Here is an 18,523-nt window from a genome sequence, read left to right on the forward strand (position 1 = left end):
GCCGTTTTCTATTGTGACGTGACGACATGGCACGTCCGTTCTCGTACCGGAAACGGGCCTCTTCACCGTGTGACGATAGATCGTGGAAAAGTTAATTCAATACGCGACTTTTCGGGCTTCACTCCAACTGTCAACTCTCTCTCTCTTTCTTTTTCTTCCCGAAAGTCATTCAAAATATTTGCTCTGCACCTGGTGCGAAGCGTATACACAGTGCATCGCGCGACTTTCTGGATAATCCGATTTCAGAAACGTCGCTGAAGGGAAACTCTTCGCACAGCCTTTTGTAACATTTGAAAGGAAGATGAAGCACTCCACGCGAAAGAATATGATTCAATCGAACTCGAGCGGTTTGACATTATGCTCGAATAACAACGATGCTGACTCGACTTTTTTTTTTCTTAGTTACGTGATTCGACAGGTTCGAACGAAAAATAGGAAAAGGTAACAAAAGTCTCTCGTTGGGTCAATGTTGCCACGACGGCGTTGGTGCGGTAGTAATAGTAGTCTGGAAGTTGCTCGGGACTGTGGTCGGGACTAAAATAACAAGGCACGTGACGCGAGAAACAAGGCGTCTCTTGTATCTTTCTTAATCCATCCCTCTTCGTTTTGTGTTCGCGGTGTCTCGTTGCACGCGCCGTAGTGTACACTATTCTATGTATACCTGTCGTCATCTCGCACAGCGAGAATGTAGCGTCGACCGAGCAAGAACCTTTCGACGTTGCTTCCGGTACTACTGCTGCTGCTGCCGCTGCAGGTACCTTTGTTAATTAAGAGGCGTCATGTGTGGTCTCTCACCCGGGCGAGCGAACGCGCCGTGAAACCCATATATACACGGATTGCACAGTGGCTCGTGTCTCTGTCTCGTTCAGGCCTCGATACGTGGTCAACCCGCATAGCAGCCACGTGGGGTTCGAGGATGCGAATGCACATCGCGTTCATGTGCACGTGTATGTGTCTATGTACGTAGGTACGTAGGTAGCTGCTACCCGCCGTTGCTACTGCCTGCTTGCCTGCGACGCGTATCTAACGGAGACACGACTAACTAGCCCGCCCGCCGTGGCTAACGAGAAGAGGGAGAGGGTTCATGCTGGCGCCGCAACCAGGTGATTCGGTGACGATATGAGACCGGATACAACGTTTCCATCCGGGTTCTATCGCCCCATCCGATCGCGTCGAATTATCGGAAACCGATGACAATTCTCCGCCCGGCGAAGCCGACACGAACGGAGAGTCGCGCGTGTCGCGTGACGTCACTCGATTAGGCTTCTAGCGCGGCTCCGCAAATTGTCGTGTGCAATGTTTTTTTTTTTTTTTTTTTTTTTCGACCCTTACGCTAATTGGTGGGATTAAGTCACGAACGTGACTTTCGGAACCAATTCGAAATATGTATTACACGTGACATAATTCGACGCGACCGGATAACGCGCGTGTAAAATAAATAATGATCGTGACGCGATCATCGAATATTCATGGCGGTCGGGATTCCACGACGCGCGGAATAATTACGTAGAAACTTACGAAGAAACTTTTTTTTTTTTTTTTTGCTTCACTGACTCGGCCATACCAGTGGTGTTGCGTGACCCGGTTCAATTAAGTTCGGCTTCGTGCTTGCGTTTCTGCTCGCGGCGCTCTTGTTTTCGGTGGTTTAAAGATCTCGTCCGTGTATCTCAGCGTCCGGTTACCTTTCGAGGTAATACGAGAATTAACCGTGTCACTGGAAATGATTAAAAAATATACGCGAACCGATCTAGATACGTACAAGTCGCGCTCGATAATAGAGGGGAGAAGATCGCAAATCGCATTCCGCGTATAATCTATATACATTACATATATCGACGCGCGCGATTTCGATCGAATCTCCGCTCGAATTATCGGTAAGCAATGAAAATCTAATTCCACCTCGTTTCACTTCCGCGCATCGCGTGACGCTGCTCGATTAAATCCACGTCTTGTTATCGCGTGCACTCTTTTCCTTTGTACGTATCCAATGCGCTCTGAAAGAGCCGCTATCAGGAACGTCGCTACTCGTACTCTCGCCGTACAAATAGATCATGCCCACAAATTATACACGGCGTCCGTTCGCGATTCGCAGGACGGAGAGCGGTCGTAAACGCGCTCGAGGCAGCTGCAATTAGGAAGCTCGTCGAGATATAGAACCGACGATTCCAATTGGGGCTGATAGTTATTCCATCCGCGATGGAATTAATGCCAACCCTCTGGCTTGCGTTATATGTACGCGCGACGTTGTGTAATAAACAAGACGTATGACTGGCAATACGACTCGTGATGATGCCTCCGTATATTTCGCATATGAAATACCCCGTGTCGTTACTATAAAATCCCCGACGCGAGACTGCGATTCGCGAGAGAGAGAGCGCCGTGCGCATGTTCGAAATGGTTAACGAACTGGCCGCATGCTGGCTCCGAACGGCTAACGAGAATTCGTATGGATGAATTCGCCATCAGGAGGAACCAGAATGATTTCGATGGGGGGGCTCCTATCGGCTATTTCGATCTGGCCGAATTATCGGAAACCGATGAAAATCCTATTTTACTTGCGTCTCCGTACGAATGCGTCGCGCGCGTTACCAAATTCCGACTCCGCCGTCGCCGCGTCCGTCGTCGTCGTTGCGTCCCCCCGTCCAACCCTTGGCAATTGCCGACCCCATTGTACCATCACCGTGAACTCCCTCTCTCTCTCTCTCTCTCTTTCTCTCTCCCTCAAGAACGATGTCATATATTTTTCAGCGCGCTTGCATTTGATTTTGTTGACTCGGAGATACATTCGTTTCGAATGCGCCGAATGGAATTAACGAATCGAACGAACGTTGGAACGAACTAACTTTAACCAGAACCGGGAGAAGAGCAGTTTTATTATCAGTGTTGATTGCTACGATTGAACGCAATCCGTTTTTATTTTTTCTGTTTTTTTTTTTTTTTATACATCTGTCGTGCGTTGAAAAATCGATCGTAAGACATTGCGCGTGCATTCGAGCTGATCCGATGATACATCGCGCGCGTTTATCTCGCGTCGATGTCGTCGTCGCTTTTGCGAATCAGTAACTTTGATATAGACAATATGCGAATGCACGTCGAGCCGTTAGTGTTAACGCACAGCTGCATGGGTTTTTCATCCCCGTATTTATGTTGCAGCGCGGCGATATCGGACGCTCGATATCGGACTTTATGTTGACAAATTGAGCACCGTATAAAAAGCCGAATACGGACAGTTTATTACTGACGCGTTTCATATTTTTAAGCCTTCTGATTGGAAAGAAGGGGAGGAGAGAAAAAGAGCGAAAAAGAGAGAGAAAGAGAAAGAGAAAACGAGAGAAACAAAAAAAAGAGAGAGAGAGAGGTACAGGGTGGCGCATTTATCGCGATGGAAATTGTGGCCAAATGTCGCACGGGGATAAAGGTCTAACCACTCGTTGGCGGAAAATACATCGGACTTGTGCACCGGTGCGCCGCGTAAATCCGAAAATTCATTACTGCAGTGCGCACCGCGATTGTTCGTAACCGGAGCGCTCTCGTAGTCCGCTTGCGCGAAGCCGGCGTTGCATTAATGGTCCCGGGCGTCAGGATTTACAGGAGGGGCACACCATTGTTGACAGGCGAATATAAAATTTTCCCGATTTTCCGGGAATGAGGGTGAGAACGCGCCGCGTGAATAACGCGATCATCAAATTAATAACTGAATTCAGTAAATTGCGATTACGGTGTGTATTTGGAAAGTAGACTCTTCCGCGTTTGTGCCGCGTCGGCAGACGTCCTCGCTGATTACGAGGCATTGCAGCGTGTAATGATAATATGCGATCGATCCAATTTATTACGTAATAATAGGCGCTATTGTATATCATGCTTAATTATTAATGTTAACCTGCACGAGTTTCCGCGATGTTTTGTTTGCAGACGGAATAAAGACACTGTTGCGAAAATAATTTATACATTATATTATTATGCTACTATAATGATTATATAAACTATATATGTGATTATATATAACTATTTTATAACATCATCATAATTTGTATAAATATATATACTCGTAAAAGAGAAATATATAAAAACAAAAAACAAATTTTACAAAGTTCCATTATTTTCTCTTGTGTCAGAAGGTGAAGATGCCGCGGAGGATGATGACTCGTATCTTCTAGAGGAAGATGAGGTGCCTTCGGCTACGATAGCCAGCGATACCGAGCTCATCTCCGAAGGCGGCGGACATCTGCCGGTTTTTCTCACGGAACCCGTCAATTCTTTCGTTGTGAAAAACAAACCCGCTACTCTACACTGCAAGGCCGCGCACGCGCTGCAGGTCTATTTCCGCTGTAACAACGTAAGAGCGGAAAACTCTCAGCAAACGGATTTCGTGGATCCGCACACGGGTACCAGGATAGTCGACTGCGAGCTCAATGTTACCAGAGATCACATCGAGGAGTATTTCAGTCAAGATAAATTCAAATGCGAATGCATCGCTTGGTCTGGATCGGGACAAATTAAGAGCCAACCGGCGACTATTGACGTCGCTTGTAAGTAATCAATAAATAATGTGTTCGTACGAGTATAGACTAATTTTTCTAATTTTGATATTTTTGTTGAAACAAATATTCGGGATAAGAGTCGCGTAATGGGAAAATTCTTGTTGTAATACGAATTAAATTCTTATTTTCAAGCCAGACAGTGTTCTTGTGTTCTGACTGAAGTACGTGAATCAGGTTCGAAATAAGCGTCGCGAGAATTCTGGGGACAGCCGACTTTTCGTCTCACTTTGTCTTCGTTCCCTCGTAATTATCTTGATTCTCCTGCCAGCGAACTCGTTATTTAATTCCTCGTCTCTTAATTGACGACAATGCAATGAGCGTCGAGTTTCCAAGAGAATCAATTTAAAGAGACAACCACTTGGCCAATTTTAGAGTTACATAACTCAAAAGCTAGACGTAAAAGAGCGCCTAAGAAGATAAAAAGACGTAATGTATAAATTATCGAAAAGCTGACGGAAACACTGCGCGACACAAAAAACCAATTAGCAAAGAAATGAAAAAAAAAAAAGTGTACATATTACAAATGTAATATATTATATCGAAAACTAGTAATTTTCGACATTTCGTAATATTTAATTTTGTCTTATCATCATCATTGATAATGACTGTGTTATCAAAGCGAGCACGCTAAACTTGTTTGTTTCAGACTTGAAAAAGCAGTTCGAGTCGCCACCGTACTCCGTGTCCGTCGAAGCGGGCCAGAGTACCGAACTCAGGTGTTTGCCTCCTACGGGAGTGCCGCCGCCTCGAGTTTACTGGTTAAGAAATAATGTCCCTGTAGACACGGAGACGGACACACTACTCGTATCCAGCGAGGGCCATCTTCTTATCGGTCAGGCTAAACTTAGTCATCAGGCAAACTACACCTGCGTCGCCGAAAATATAGCGGCGAAACGACTGAGCGAGCCAGTCAGTCTAATAGTATACGGTGAGTTTGATCGACACAAACTTGTTATTGTTTATGAGAAAATGCAACTAATTCTATTATACGCGTGCTGATACATTTCGTGACAGATTCTTTCATAAAACTCAGTACAATTACAAAAGGGACTTTATTTGATACTTTAAAGATATTTTCACTGTTTTTGATTAGTTAACGGTGGCTGGTCTTCCTGGTCGTCCTGGTCGGAATGCCACTCGCGATGCGCGAAAGGCGGTCAGAAGAGGACGAGGACGTGCACGAATCCATCGCCCATGAACGGCGGCCAGGCGTGCCTAGGCCCGTCTCAGCAAAAGATGGACTGCAACACAGCCTGTCCCGGTGAGTCCCCTTGAATTCATTATCCACGCTCGCGCGCGCATAAGACTTTCGAGGAAGAAACCTCTCTCTCTCTCTCTCTCTCTCTCTCTCTCTCTCTCTCTCTCTCTCTCTTTTTCTTTCTTTACCTCTAAGTTGTTTTGCTCGTCCTCGTTGTAGCTCTTTTGTTGCGTTCTAATCTACTGGCAGCGACGTCGCTCAAGAAACTTAAAGCGTGTAAGCAAGCGCAGAAGGCGCGCTTTACTCTTTCTTCTCTCAGCTGGCATATCGCGCAAACGACGACAGAGGAGTAGGTTTTGCCATCGCGAAACAATATTACTGATGCTGAGGAGACAAGACTTGCGCTTGATTTACGACCTAATCCTCTCCGTCTGTCCGTCCCTTCTTTCCGAGAGAATGTTGTCACAGTCTCTTCGTATGTGTGTGTGTGTATACGTACCGTTCGAGTCTTGTAAATCGTATTCATCTTTCGAAACGCTCGCGACATGTTGAAGGCACCTGTGGCTATATCTCGTAAAATATATATATATATGCAGACTGCATGCAAACGACCGAACTCGCGGGGATAATGCCCGAGAAAAGTCGGCGTTCAGCTTTTAATAAATCGATGGTTAAGACGTTGATCGATATGATATATTCTTTCGGAGTTTTCACGCGAGAGACACGTTAAACCGCTCGGCACTTCACCTTGGTCAATGCACTCACCATGCACTTTTTATTCCCCTTTAACGCTTGCTCACATTGGAGTAGTCGGCGCTCCGGAAGAATTCACTAACACCCTGGGTAAGTCTACCACATGTGCATGAATGAATCATGAGAGCCTCGAACAGAACACCGCGATACAACGTCCGTTACAACGCAGTCTTGATCGCGTATGAGAGCGCATTTTAATAAATCACGCAGCAAAAACATAATTAATAAGCGCGCCGCACTGTTTATCCGGTGACGTTTAAGTGGCAATAAAGTAGAGAGCGGGACGGTTGTGGAGATGCGAACGGGTCTTTTTAATCGCATATTCGCTCGTTTTCTTTTTTCTTCGCGCGCGGTTGACATCAAGAAAGGCCTTGTCGATATGAGTCAATTATATGAAAGGAAAATAAATGTCGTTTTAAGAGCCGCAACATCGGCAATAAACGCGACCGAATTGACAAGTATAGACTCTCGCAACAAGACCACCGGGATTCGTGCGAGTTACGAGTCCGTTTTGTCCCGTCGAAACTTTTTTACTGTCGCTACACGTCGATCGGACTCGTCTTAACGACTCTGAACGGAACGAGATCTCGATCATCGTTCTTTTTTTTTTTTTTTTTCGCCAGTCGTGGACGGCGGATGGTCCAGATGGTCGGCATGGTCGGTGTGTGGGAGCGACTGCACGCACACAAGAAGGAGGTCATGCGACGAACCGCCACCCAGCCACGGTGGACGACCTTGCCAGGGCAGAGACATCAACGTGGCGAATTGCACCGGCGGTATGTGCAACGGTAAGTCACAGACGAACTTTTCTACGTCTTGATTGCGCCTTCCCGCCTTGCCGCAATCTTTTTGCGTACCGTAAAGTTCCGATGAGCCATGAACCATCCTGTTCCGTTTTACTTCTCGAAGAGGTTTTAAACTACGCGACAATGTATTTTTCATTTTCCGGAAGAAACGGGAAAATCATCTTCGCTCAACTTTGCCAAGAGCGTTGAGAATTTCAAGTAACTTTTTCATCCGAAAAATAGAGACTAGTGTTTTGTTTTCTGAAATTTTTGCAGCAACAGCAGTTTTATCATTTTTCTTTTACGTGTTTGATCAAAATTAACGTAAAAACAAATCAACTTAGTTGCGATAGAAAGCAAATAACGTTAACTAACAGCAGACGGCATTGCGGCATTTGTGAAAGTAGTTTATCGGAGTAGACTCCGATGCTATCGAAATCCTTTAATTATCCAACTTACATCGACGCTTCCTTTTACAGTCGGCAACGCGAAGGTGGGCGGCGCTCATTTGACCGAGGAAGGTGAGTTTTACAAGCAATAAAGCATTTTCCCGCTCTTTTAATCTCTGTTTCCTCTTGTTTCGTTTCCTTTTACGATTTTAGCTCGCGTCGTGTTTCCCGCGCGCCGCTCGTCGATCGACCGTGTGTGCGCGTAGCAAAGAGAAAAGTTTCTCGATTAGATAAGCTACGATCTCTCGCCGCGATGTACCACCTCCGATTCGTTCCGGATTTGTAGACGCTCGCGAAAAAATAAAACAAGATGCGAGGAGTAGGAGGTTCCCTCTCGTGCACACACCAGGGCGCGACCAAGTCGCTCGACCGCGAAGCAAATGTCCTTAACTCGTCGTGCGACATTCTTGGATGGATTCTTCACGCCCGGTGCACGCCATTTATATTCCCGGCGACGCGGCGCTATACCCGCCGATCTGATACCATTCAAATCAGATGTTTTATGCGTCTCGAAAAAGCCGGCAAAATAGAGAGCGCGCGCGAGTACAGGCGCGGTGAACATTAGCATTATTCATTAATCCGGTATAATAAACGCGAGTCGCGGCGCCCGCGTCGTGCATCAAGCTCTCTACGCGTTTGCGCTAAAAATAATTCCCGCGTATGCAAAACGACAGCCGATCGGCTGCCGGCGATACGAAACGCTCGCGCTTTGCCGCTACATAACGTATATTTGCAGACGCGTTTTTCCGCGTCGATAACGAACACGGCTCTCCCGCGGTACTATTTACTTTTAATTACTCGACCGGTTAATTATTGACGCTCCCGCGAAGGTCCAACATGATCGTCGCGCGACCCCTCGTTGCGCGATCCAAACAATCGTAACAATGAGGCGGCTCGCAGCCAAGGGTGGCTCGCCGATCCGTACAGACGCTAACCTTCTCTTCCTCCCTCTCTCCCTCCCGCCCTCACTTCGGCCGTTCACGTCACCCTAAGGTAGCCAATTCTATCGACCGAGGCACATCAAAGTTGCACGCGATACGGCTGCACCCTCTCTACCCCCTTTGCGCCGAGGGGCGGAGACCGGCTTTAATATCGAAGAAAATTATGTAATCGGTAGCCGTTACGCCCTTACCGCGGAAGGGGGAAATTGATCGCGCATGCAAATAAAGTGCCATTATCCCGTGGCGCAGACTCGAGCGTGTACACGACTGGATCTCTCGCCGAGGGGGCTGGATACCCCAAACAGCCCCCTCTCTCCTTGAATCCAGAAGTGAGTTCGATTTTCCTGAAAGCGGCGATAAAATATAGATGGAAGATACGCGCTCGCCCGCTGTCGGAGAAACGTGATGCGATTTACCGCCTTACGCCGACAGGCGTCTTACGAGAAGCCTCGAGTCATCTCGGACGTTTTTGGTTTAAATATTTAAGACGCGACGCCGTCAATCGAGGAAAGATGTTTAAAGTGGGCAGATCCATACAGAGATATTAATCGGCACTTCGCCGATGTAACGAATATGTAAAAAACTCGTCTTACAAATCATTATCTCGATGATGATAAAAATGAATAAGCGTTTCTTACAAGCATGGAGGTAATAATATATAGAAAAACGCGTTTGTTATAACTTTTATAAATCTGTAATATGAAGATTGATAAATTTATCAATGGCAAAACTTTTCTAAGAGCATCTGCGCACAATGCGCGATTTCTCGAAAGAAAAGATGAAAAATGGTTTCAGATACATTAGGTTCGGGTTATGAAGCGTTATCAATAGTCTCGAAGAAAATAAATCCCTACGCCCCTGTGTGCGGAAAGCCACTTTTCAAGCTGTCTCCACGGGAGGGGTGGGATTGGAAGCTCTGCGCGCGCGTTTCCGATCTCGCCGTCGTCGTCGCGTCTCGGCGCGCAACGACGTGGAACTATTGCGTTTTCGAAATCCCTCTTCCGAATTCGTATGCATTTTCGTCGCTGTCGTGTATATTGACGTGCGGGGCACGTGTCGGAAACACGGCGTGCGCCAACGAGGCGCACATGATCCCCGCGAAAGGGAGCCCCGGGCTCGAAAGTCACGTAGCAGGGTTACGACCTCGTATGGCTTTGACATTCTAAAATTGGAGGAAGCTTAAGAGCGTCAGAACCCGCGCTCACGCCGGGCGGTTGAGGTATTTCTCGAAATTTTTTACGATCGCGGGGACATTTCTCTTTGCGTGTCGTCTCGTTGCCGCTGAACCGCATCTACCGCACGCGGTAGGCCCCGTGAATGGTTAAGTACGTCAAGTAATTCGGTAACAAAACCAAAAAAAAAAAAAAAGAATTGCTCACAATTCTGATGCTGCGGTGAGCTTCTGCATCGTCGCGTTTTATTGCGCGGCCAGTTTTATTTTTTGAGAAGTTTATTTCTCTCGCTTGCATTTATCTAGCATCGTCCATACTTCCGGAAAGACGGCGGTTGTAAAGCGTCGTGCGAATTTGCATATGTCCGCACGCACGTCTTCGCGATTCTTGAGAACAGCTGTGCGCGCCTTTACGTAATTCGATCTTTTATATACGTATACACCACGCTTCGTTAAATACTCGTTGCATTGTGATGCAATCTAGGTCGATCGCGTTTTAAACTACGCCGCGGATTTCGTTTCCCGACTCAATCTCATAAGTGCAACGACATCACCTTAAAATTATTATTCCACTCGAAGCGTGTCTGCGTCGCAATGCTTTTATTGCGTACGTTAACGACGACGATAATAATGATCGGAATCTTTATGGCCGTACGAAATAACACGCGGAGCTGTAAAACGATAAACTGACGCGCGCTCGAGAAAACGAGCGCGCGGAGGAAACGAGCGTGTCGCCGGCGTAAATGGAGAGGAACCTTAAAACCTTGAAAACTTTTCTACACGAAACTCTCGTAATATTTAGCGAGGCGCGGGAACATTTAATGCTCTCTGGCACTTTTTAGACTTTTTTTTTCTTTGTCGTCGCGAGAAAGAGGACTCGTCGTGTAAAAAGTAAATAAAAGTTATGGCGTTAACTATTCATGAGGAAGCGGCGCGCCATACGATATTTACCGAAAATTGCTCGCTGGTTTTTCGCGCCGTTTAACGTAACAAGCGTCCGGGTGATTTTATAAGAAGAACGAAATTCTCACACACTCTCTCTACGCGCGCTTCCTGATTATATAAGAGATAAGTAAGGGAAGAGATGTAAGAATTTGCTTTATGTAATTTTTTTGCAGCGAATCGCCAGATGGATGTAGCCTTATATGTCGGTCTAACGGTCGCCTGTGTGGTAATTGCCGGCTTGGCGTTCTTTCTGGCGAGACTCCTGCGACGCAAAGGTCGCGATCACTCCTTGTACTCTATGGCTCGTAATGGTAAGCATTTCAGAGGTAAAAGAAAAACAAACGTAGTATGTGTTACAAACAAAAATCATTTTAGATTACGAGTATGATTCGAGTTCGTAAAACTTTTGTTTTTCGTTTTGTTTTTTATAATCAAGAGACATCTTGTCTCTCGATCAGAAAGGAGTGTAAGATACTATTTCGAGATTGATTGAAAACTGATCGCGCTAAACCTATGATAGCTAACAATTTGAATCTCAAACTCTGAATGAAAATCTCTCTCTAACATATGCGTAAAATATTGTTCAAATACTAACAATCGTTGAACGCGTTCATCAATACGACACACTGTGTAATCCTACGTATCTTTCATGTAAGAAAAGAGAAAAGAATAAAACGCGCGCGAGTTAATCGATCGTAGCTCATACCGTAGAATCGGAATAGTATCTCGGCGGGGCGTTTGTCCGCAGCGGGCAGAGATACCCACGAGCCGTGCCTCGGCCGTGTGCGTTTCAGAATTCCAGCCGGAGTTCTTCCCGGACCAGGACAAGAAGCTGAGCCTGCAGCCGGACGTAACGGCGACGAGCGTACCGGCCTGCTACGAGTATCCTTTCGATCCGAAGCTGTCGATGTCGAGATCCCTTTCGGAGCATCACTACGATGTGCCGCATTTGTCGATCGCGCCGCAACCGTCGCCGATGTCGCCCACGCCGAGTACGTCGACCCAGGAGTCCTGCAGCGACAAGCAGATCCACTCCGACAGCGAGAACAGCGTCACTAGCTCCTACCCGAGCTCGGATTCAACATACAATGTCGCCTCGGAGAGCGTACGGTTGCCAAAGCTGGAAGCCGGAAACGTCGCCCGCGCGGCGGTGAACACGCGCGGCGCCCTGCTGGTCCTTCCGGACTCCGGGATTTCCATGTCGGTACCCGAGGGAGCGGTTCCCAAGCCGCTGCGGGAGGAGCTGTATCTGGCGGTGCTCAACGAGGATCGTTACAGGCCCCGATTACCCGGTGAGTGCGAATTATTCATGGCGTTACGCGCGTAAGCGCGCCGCGGGAACCAGATGCCGAGCTTTACGATTGCGCAGCTGTGCGCGAGAAAACTTTTGCCGGTGTAGACATTTGCGCGATGTTATTTTTATATCAGCGCCCGTTCCGCACGTGCTTCGGATTACATCCTGTATGTGATGTTCGATATATGGGGCATTCACTACATCGATTTTGTTGTGTGTCGGAGAAAAAAAAACAGCGAGGATAAAGTTGTTTAGGGGAGAGAGACGAGATTTCACAATCACTGATAATTTTGTTTTATCCTTGATTCGGGTAAACAATTTTTTCTCTGGTACATGGTAAACGCATTTGAAAATAACATTAATCAAAGTTTAACATGACGGTATTTGCATCAACAACGGGATGATAACGATAACGCACAATAGCGGCATTAAGTTCGATAGCGCGTAATGTATTCGTGCCATTATTCTTTTCTTCTCGTATCGTCCCGAGTATATTATTCGAATCTCGAGTCTCGGTTTTTTCCTCACAGACGGGATAACTCAGTTATCGGCTGTGGTGACCTGCGGCCCGTCTACGGCAACCTTCAACAAGCCTGTGATTCTCCAATTCGAGCATTGTGCCATGTTGCATCCGGCGACTTGGGAGCTGAGCGTATGGGCGTGCGACGGTGTTAATATCGACGACGGTTCGTCATCTATGGTGTCCAAAGATCACCAGTCGATTACGTGGACCAGAGTGTTGACTTTAGGCAACGAGACTATCAACACGCCGCTCTTCACTCAGTTGGATCACGCGGAAGCTTTCATAGTGACCGAACAATTACGAGGTTACGTGCTGGCCGGTCAGAGCTGCGAGAATTCGATCGCCACGAAACGATTGCGACTGGCGCTCTTCGCCAGCCAGGCCGGTCAGTGTTGCGTCAGGGTTTACGCCGTGGAGGACACGAGGGCGGCCATGAAAGCCATCGTGGACCGGGAGTCACAAATCCGGGGCTATCTGCTGGACAAACCTCGCACGTTGCTGTACCAAGACAACGGGGAGTCGCTCTGCGTCAGTCTCGAGGAAGTCGGCAACGAATGGCAGAGCAAATCGCCCACAGAACGCCAGGAAGTCTCGTTCCGGGACGTATGGAACTGCCAGGAGAACGCCAAACACGTGACCTTTGGTCTGGACACGGCCTTTGGCCCGACCACTACGAGAAGCTACAAGCTGCAAGTCGCGCAGGGCAACTCCGACACGAGACAAGTCTTCAGAATCGTTTACGACGGCGCGAAACAGTTGATCTCCTCGGGTAGCGTCACGAGGCCGCTTCGAGAAGTCACCGTGGTCAGCAGCGGGCACGCCAACAACGCCACAACGGACTCCACTACTCTGCGGCCGTTCCGATTTACGAGATCTTTGAGGAAGCAGCTCTGCCAGTGCTTGGATCCGCCGAACGCTCTGGGAAACGATTGGAGAATGTTGGCGCAGAGGCTTCAAGTCGACAGGTCGGTAGCGCGCGCAAGCCGCAGCAGCCTTTCCGTTTTGTTTATTATTCGCACTTAATTCAGAGTAGAATTCCATTAGTTGCGCTCCGTTATGTTTATACAGCGAATACATTTACTAACACAGAGTGAGTGACTTTTACGCTCCAATGCGGATAAATCAACATCGGATAGCAAATATTTGCTTTAATAACAGGATCTGATCAGTTTTCCGGTGACGCTTATGATTAATGGTCTATTAATTTCTTTATGCGCATATCTAATTTGAAAATTCATAGGTACAATGTGTCGGCACGTAACAAAGTTTAACGCAAATCACGATCGATTGTCTTGTTGCATAAACCTTCTTGCTTAAACGCGCTTTATTTTGCCGGATGAATATATACATATACATATATGTGTGTGCGCACGGCCATTTCGCTTTCTTTAATAACGACGCAGCCGGTGTTTTTGTTCGTGTAACAGGTACATTAATTACTTCGCGACCAAGGCCAGTCCGACCGAGCACATTCTGGATCTGTGGGAGGCGAGGCATCGTGAACCGACGGCGGTGACGGATCTGCTCAACCATCTCAGAGTAATGGGCCGGACCGACGCCGCCACGATTCTGGAGGCGCAGCTCGGCCCGTGGCTCTGAATAAACAGAAAACCGGATCTTTGAAAGGAGCGTTTCCAGCGGTGAGTGAAAGTCGAGACCACGTTGCACGCCCACATTTCGCGAGATCGGTGAATCAGTGGGTGATCGAACGGCGAACTCGAGAGATCGATCACAGAGTGAGTTACTAGTGATTTATGAATTGCTCACGAAGTTGAGCGCGCGTGAGAACGACAACGAGATAATATAAAGAACGAACCCCGGTTCTCCGAAACGGACTCATCGAAACACTGCCTTAATTGTGCGCGGCAAAACGCGCCGGTACTCTGTAAATAAACGCGAGTTTAGAAGGAAAAGCTCGTGGATCTCCTGAGATTTAAGAGGAGATTCGATGAGCGTATTTAAGGACCGTGGCGATGTTTACCCAAAAGTTCAAGAGCTGAGACGCGCGCGGTCTATAAAATGAAAGAAACCTTACATATAATCGTGATGAAATTAATTAGGAACTGTGCATTTAGACGGATGTATCTTGTACATAATATATACTAAAAAAAAAAAAAAAAAAAACACGCGCGCAGATACAGATGGATATGTCCATTTTAGAGATGGATGTTTATATATATATATAAATATATATGTTATATATATAGATATATATACCGGATATATATATATACACACATACACACAAACACACGTACACGTACACACACCAAGTAAAGTTCGAGCGGATCGACAATATCCGCGACACTTCGACGCGACGACGTAATTTTTCGTATCGATTTGTTGAACACGAACGCACGCGAGAGCACGAGCGAGTGGTTTATTATTTTTTCTTCGAAAATCGTGCCAAAATTATCTCGGTTTCGTGAGCGTACACACTTCCGTTGTTGTTACATTAGAGTTTCGTGAACGCCGCCGTACCTATCTCTTTTTCGAAACCCCATGTCGACAATACAGATCGCGATGTACAACACACGACGAACCGTGGCGATCGTCGTGCGCGCGTTGTTGCTCATCAACGTCGAATCGGAGCGACGCGCGCGATCGCATATAAAACGAGCTAATTACGACAGACATGATTTAAATCGACGATTTATTTGAGAGAATTGTATATTTGTTACTTTCGACGAATAAAATATTCTTGTATACCTCAGAGACAAACTCGTTCGTTTTAATTATTTCACCCGACTCGTCCTCTTTTTATCCTCTTTCTTACACAAATAAAATATGTGCTGGTCATCGAGTTTTATTAATTCGCGAAAGCTTTGTTTCGCGACAGTGCAACATATTTCCGATGTGTCTTTAGATATTTAATTTCTTAAAAATTTGAAAATGAAGTATGCGCGTCGTATCGCGTGCAAAAATTATCTTCTCATGAGAAATGCATTCTTCTTTCTTAAATATGCGGAGAAAAAATAAATCTACATGAGAATGCACGAGACGACATCTTGTAAATAAAATCCATGCGAAACTTTCCGAAGTGAAAGATCACATGAAAGACTGGATGTTCTCGTAAAGAATGCTGCAACGTAATAACTCCGCAAACGTACTTTATCGGCATACTGTCAATAATTTTTTGCCGGCGAAAGAACATCCTTCTTGGCCGGTATTAAAGGCGCATCTTGGCGCGCGCGCGCGCGCGCAAGCTACGCAGAGACTGTATATTACTTCAATTTCAGCTTGTCTCCGGACGTTCGACAGGGACAAGATATTCTATCTTCTACCTCCTCGATCCCAGCTGCGGCGGCGGTCTCACTCGATTTTCTCCCGTCTCGAAAATAGGTACGTACCTTTTGCGGAAGTTGAAGAAGGCGGAAATAGGTGACAATGGACGTCGGAGCGTTGCAATTTTGAAATGTCGATACCAGTCACACACGTGTCTTCTCACTCATTTCTTCAATCCACATTCTTCCTCTCTCTTTCTGTCTCGATTCCCCCTTCCCAAGTTTTACCGAGTCTGACAGCTTTCCTCGGTGTCTGTATAGCGTTAATGTAATTCGCTTACCACACGCTGTGTTTGTAATGACAGACACACACACACACACACAGACACACACAAAATTCATAAATTTCGTTATATCAAACATCTATTTCGTCACATCAAATATCGCACAATTCAATCTTCATTTAAAAACGACGGGTATTTTTCGGTCAACAGACGCACGGAAAGCGGACACTGTCCGGAGTAAAATCACCAATGATGTGTGAAAAATTGTTTTTGAACCAACAAGACGCTTCGTTAATTAAACGAAAGCTAGTTATTTTGTTGGGACGCACAGGTCTATTTCAATCTGCGCGGGAGTATATGTAAAATTTAAATGGATTGAAACAACAAAAAATATACGATAAATTCGACGGTCAGACGGCGAAGCTCGATTATCGAAACCGGCGACGTTTCCATCGTATTTGTACGTGTTAGTACGGTAAATTAAACTTTATCTGATTCAATAAATGCTTTATCTCTCTGCTGAATTGTGGAAAACTTTCGTCGCTTGTGCGCTGGCGATGCGATGCGCCGGAAATTAAACGGGGTAAGGCGGCAGTCGCCGCGGAGATGTGAGATGGGAACGTTGGGTGGCAAGAGGTGAAGTATTTAAAAAGTTCTTTTTAATCGCGAGCAAAAAAATGATGGACATTCGGCACTTAACTCTTTAAAGAGCGATTTTACGAAAACGTCAACTGCATTCCGGATAAACTGTTTAACTTGCCTAATGGAATTTCTTTATATCACGATATATTTTCTGCTGTAACGGAAACGTATCGGTATACGTACACGTATTACATAGTAAAGCGAACCAAGTTTATTTTTACACCTGTCAAACCGCGTGAGTTTTCACCCACTAAATATACAACATTCCGTAAACAGGTTGATCGTTCGTCACGTCTCTATTTTATTTTAGCTTTTTTTTCAACAATATTTTCTTTCCGTCGTGTTTTCAACGTATACACTATTTATTGCGCTATTTATTAATTTACTCACAAGTACCGGAAAAACGATGTAAGCCAAATCGAAAAAAACTGAAACGAAATTCCTCGGGTGTCTTGTGCAAAGTGCGAGGCAACCGGAAAATACTTGAACTTGAAAAAAAAAAGTGACGGATGGATCTGGCACATAACTATTCAAACATTAAAACCGTCCGGCATTTAAAGGGAGAACTCTTGAGAAGAGCAATGCCGCCGCTCTTTTCTCCTTTTTCTTCATGACGCTCTCCGCGAGATCGTTGCGTAAACGTAACGGAATGCGCACAAGTGTTTTTCAAGTGCTCCAGCATGTTGCCGGTCAGAAAGACGCACTGTAAAAATAGCCCGAGAGAACAGACTTTACTTCCTTTCCCGATAACATGACTGAACTTCTCGAACGGACTTTGTTACTTCAATGACAATGAAAGATTCACGTCGTCTATCAAGGAAACAATCTCGTTTTTTGCTTTTTTTCTTCTCTCTCTTTCTCTTGCAATAATATGGTTTAATAAAAAATGTAACAATTGGTTTTTAATTCTTCTATCTCTGTGAAAATCTTTATATCTGTCAAATTTGTCCTTATAGTGTGTACTTTGTAACACAGCATCATCAATTAATGGAAAAAAAAAAAAAAAAAACATATTACACAACTTTAGACTCCGCACATAAGAATAAATCAAATAGAATATGCATTGCGTATACCATAGGCTCTCTCATCTATTACGCGGGACGGCGTGAAATATCGTAGCGAGTATATCACATATCGCTCGCCATTCGAGAGACAGTCAATGACGCATCGGCATGTCGAATCCTCATTGAGAATGCGTCTGTGAAAATAAGCGCTCCGATTCGTTCCTGTCGTGCGGCGAGGCGCGCTGGGCGGACGGAGTCTCTCGTCTTTTTTCACTCGGTCGGATGTTCGCGTGGGATATGCACGAGAGCGGGTCGGTCTATCCGTAGCGACGACCGACGCGACGTTACAGTGCCGAGAGGAGAAAAGGCAGATAGGGCGTAAATTATAATAAAGGCGCACGCAGATCACGAGTCTTCTTCCGACTCGTACGAGTTTGTGCGCGTCGGCGCGCTTGCGTCGGCATTAATGACTTATTGGCATGTTGAATCATCATTAAAGAGACGGCGTATCGCACGAGCGCGCGCGCAGCGCGCTTCGTTTCCTTTCTTTTCGACGACGGGACTTCAACGAGTTGTGGCGTTTTTCTTTCTAGTCCGGGAGCACGCGTACATATTTCGCTTCGCGTGCGCGAAGAGTTGTTCCGCGCAAACACGTCCCTTCGTGACAGAAAGTGCAAGTAATAACGCGTTTGCAGACCCCGGCTTCTTCATTATTTTCCGCCGTTTGATCGCGCGCGTGTGCGCCACGCGTGTTCCGGTCACGGCATGC

The 18,523-nt window shown here is 46.2% G+C and overlaps 1 protein-coding gene across 2 annotated transcripts in view; it reads left to right on the top strand.

Moving 5' to 3' along the window:
- The window catches only part of LOC109852723 (netrin receptor UNC5C), a 31,909-nt gene extending 17,128 nt beyond the window's left edge, over positions 1 to 14,781 (top strand). The window contains exons 3-11 of one of the 2 annotated variants that reach the window (XM_020424157.1): positions 4,116 to 4,529; positions 5,188 to 5,469; positions 5,635 to 5,802; positions 7,116 to 7,280; positions 7,757 to 7,798; positions 10,957 to 11,094; positions 11,578 to 12,075; positions 12,608 to 13,565; positions 14,028 to 14,781. In XM_020424157.1, the coding sequence (XP_020279746.1) occupies positions 4,116 to 4,529; positions 5,188 to 5,469; positions 5,635 to 5,802; positions 7,116 to 7,280; positions 7,757 to 7,798; positions 10,957 to 11,094; positions 11,578 to 12,075; positions 12,608 to 13,565; positions 14,028 to 14,199 (2,837 nt within the window). In that variant the 3' untranslated portion in view covers positions 14,200 to 14,781. The remainder of the gene's footprint in view (positions 1 to 4,115; positions 4,530 to 5,187; positions 5,470 to 5,634; positions 5,803 to 7,115; positions 7,281 to 7,756; positions 7,799 to 10,956; positions 11,095 to 11,577; positions 12,076 to 12,607; positions 13,566 to 14,027) is intronic. The other variant, XM_020424158.1, reaches the window with a different exon arrangement.
- Positions 14,782 to 18,523: the final 3,742 nt, after the last annotated feature.

This window comes from Pseudomyrmex gracilis, unplaced genomic scaffold, assembly GCF_002006095.1.
Source record: "Pseudomyrmex gracilis isolate BER0280 unplaced genomic scaffold, ASM200609v1 scaffold_34, whole genome shotgun sequence".
Classification (NCBI taxonomy): Eukaryota; Metazoa; Arthropoda; class Insecta; order Hymenoptera; family Formicidae; genus Pseudomyrmex; species Pseudomyrmex gracilis.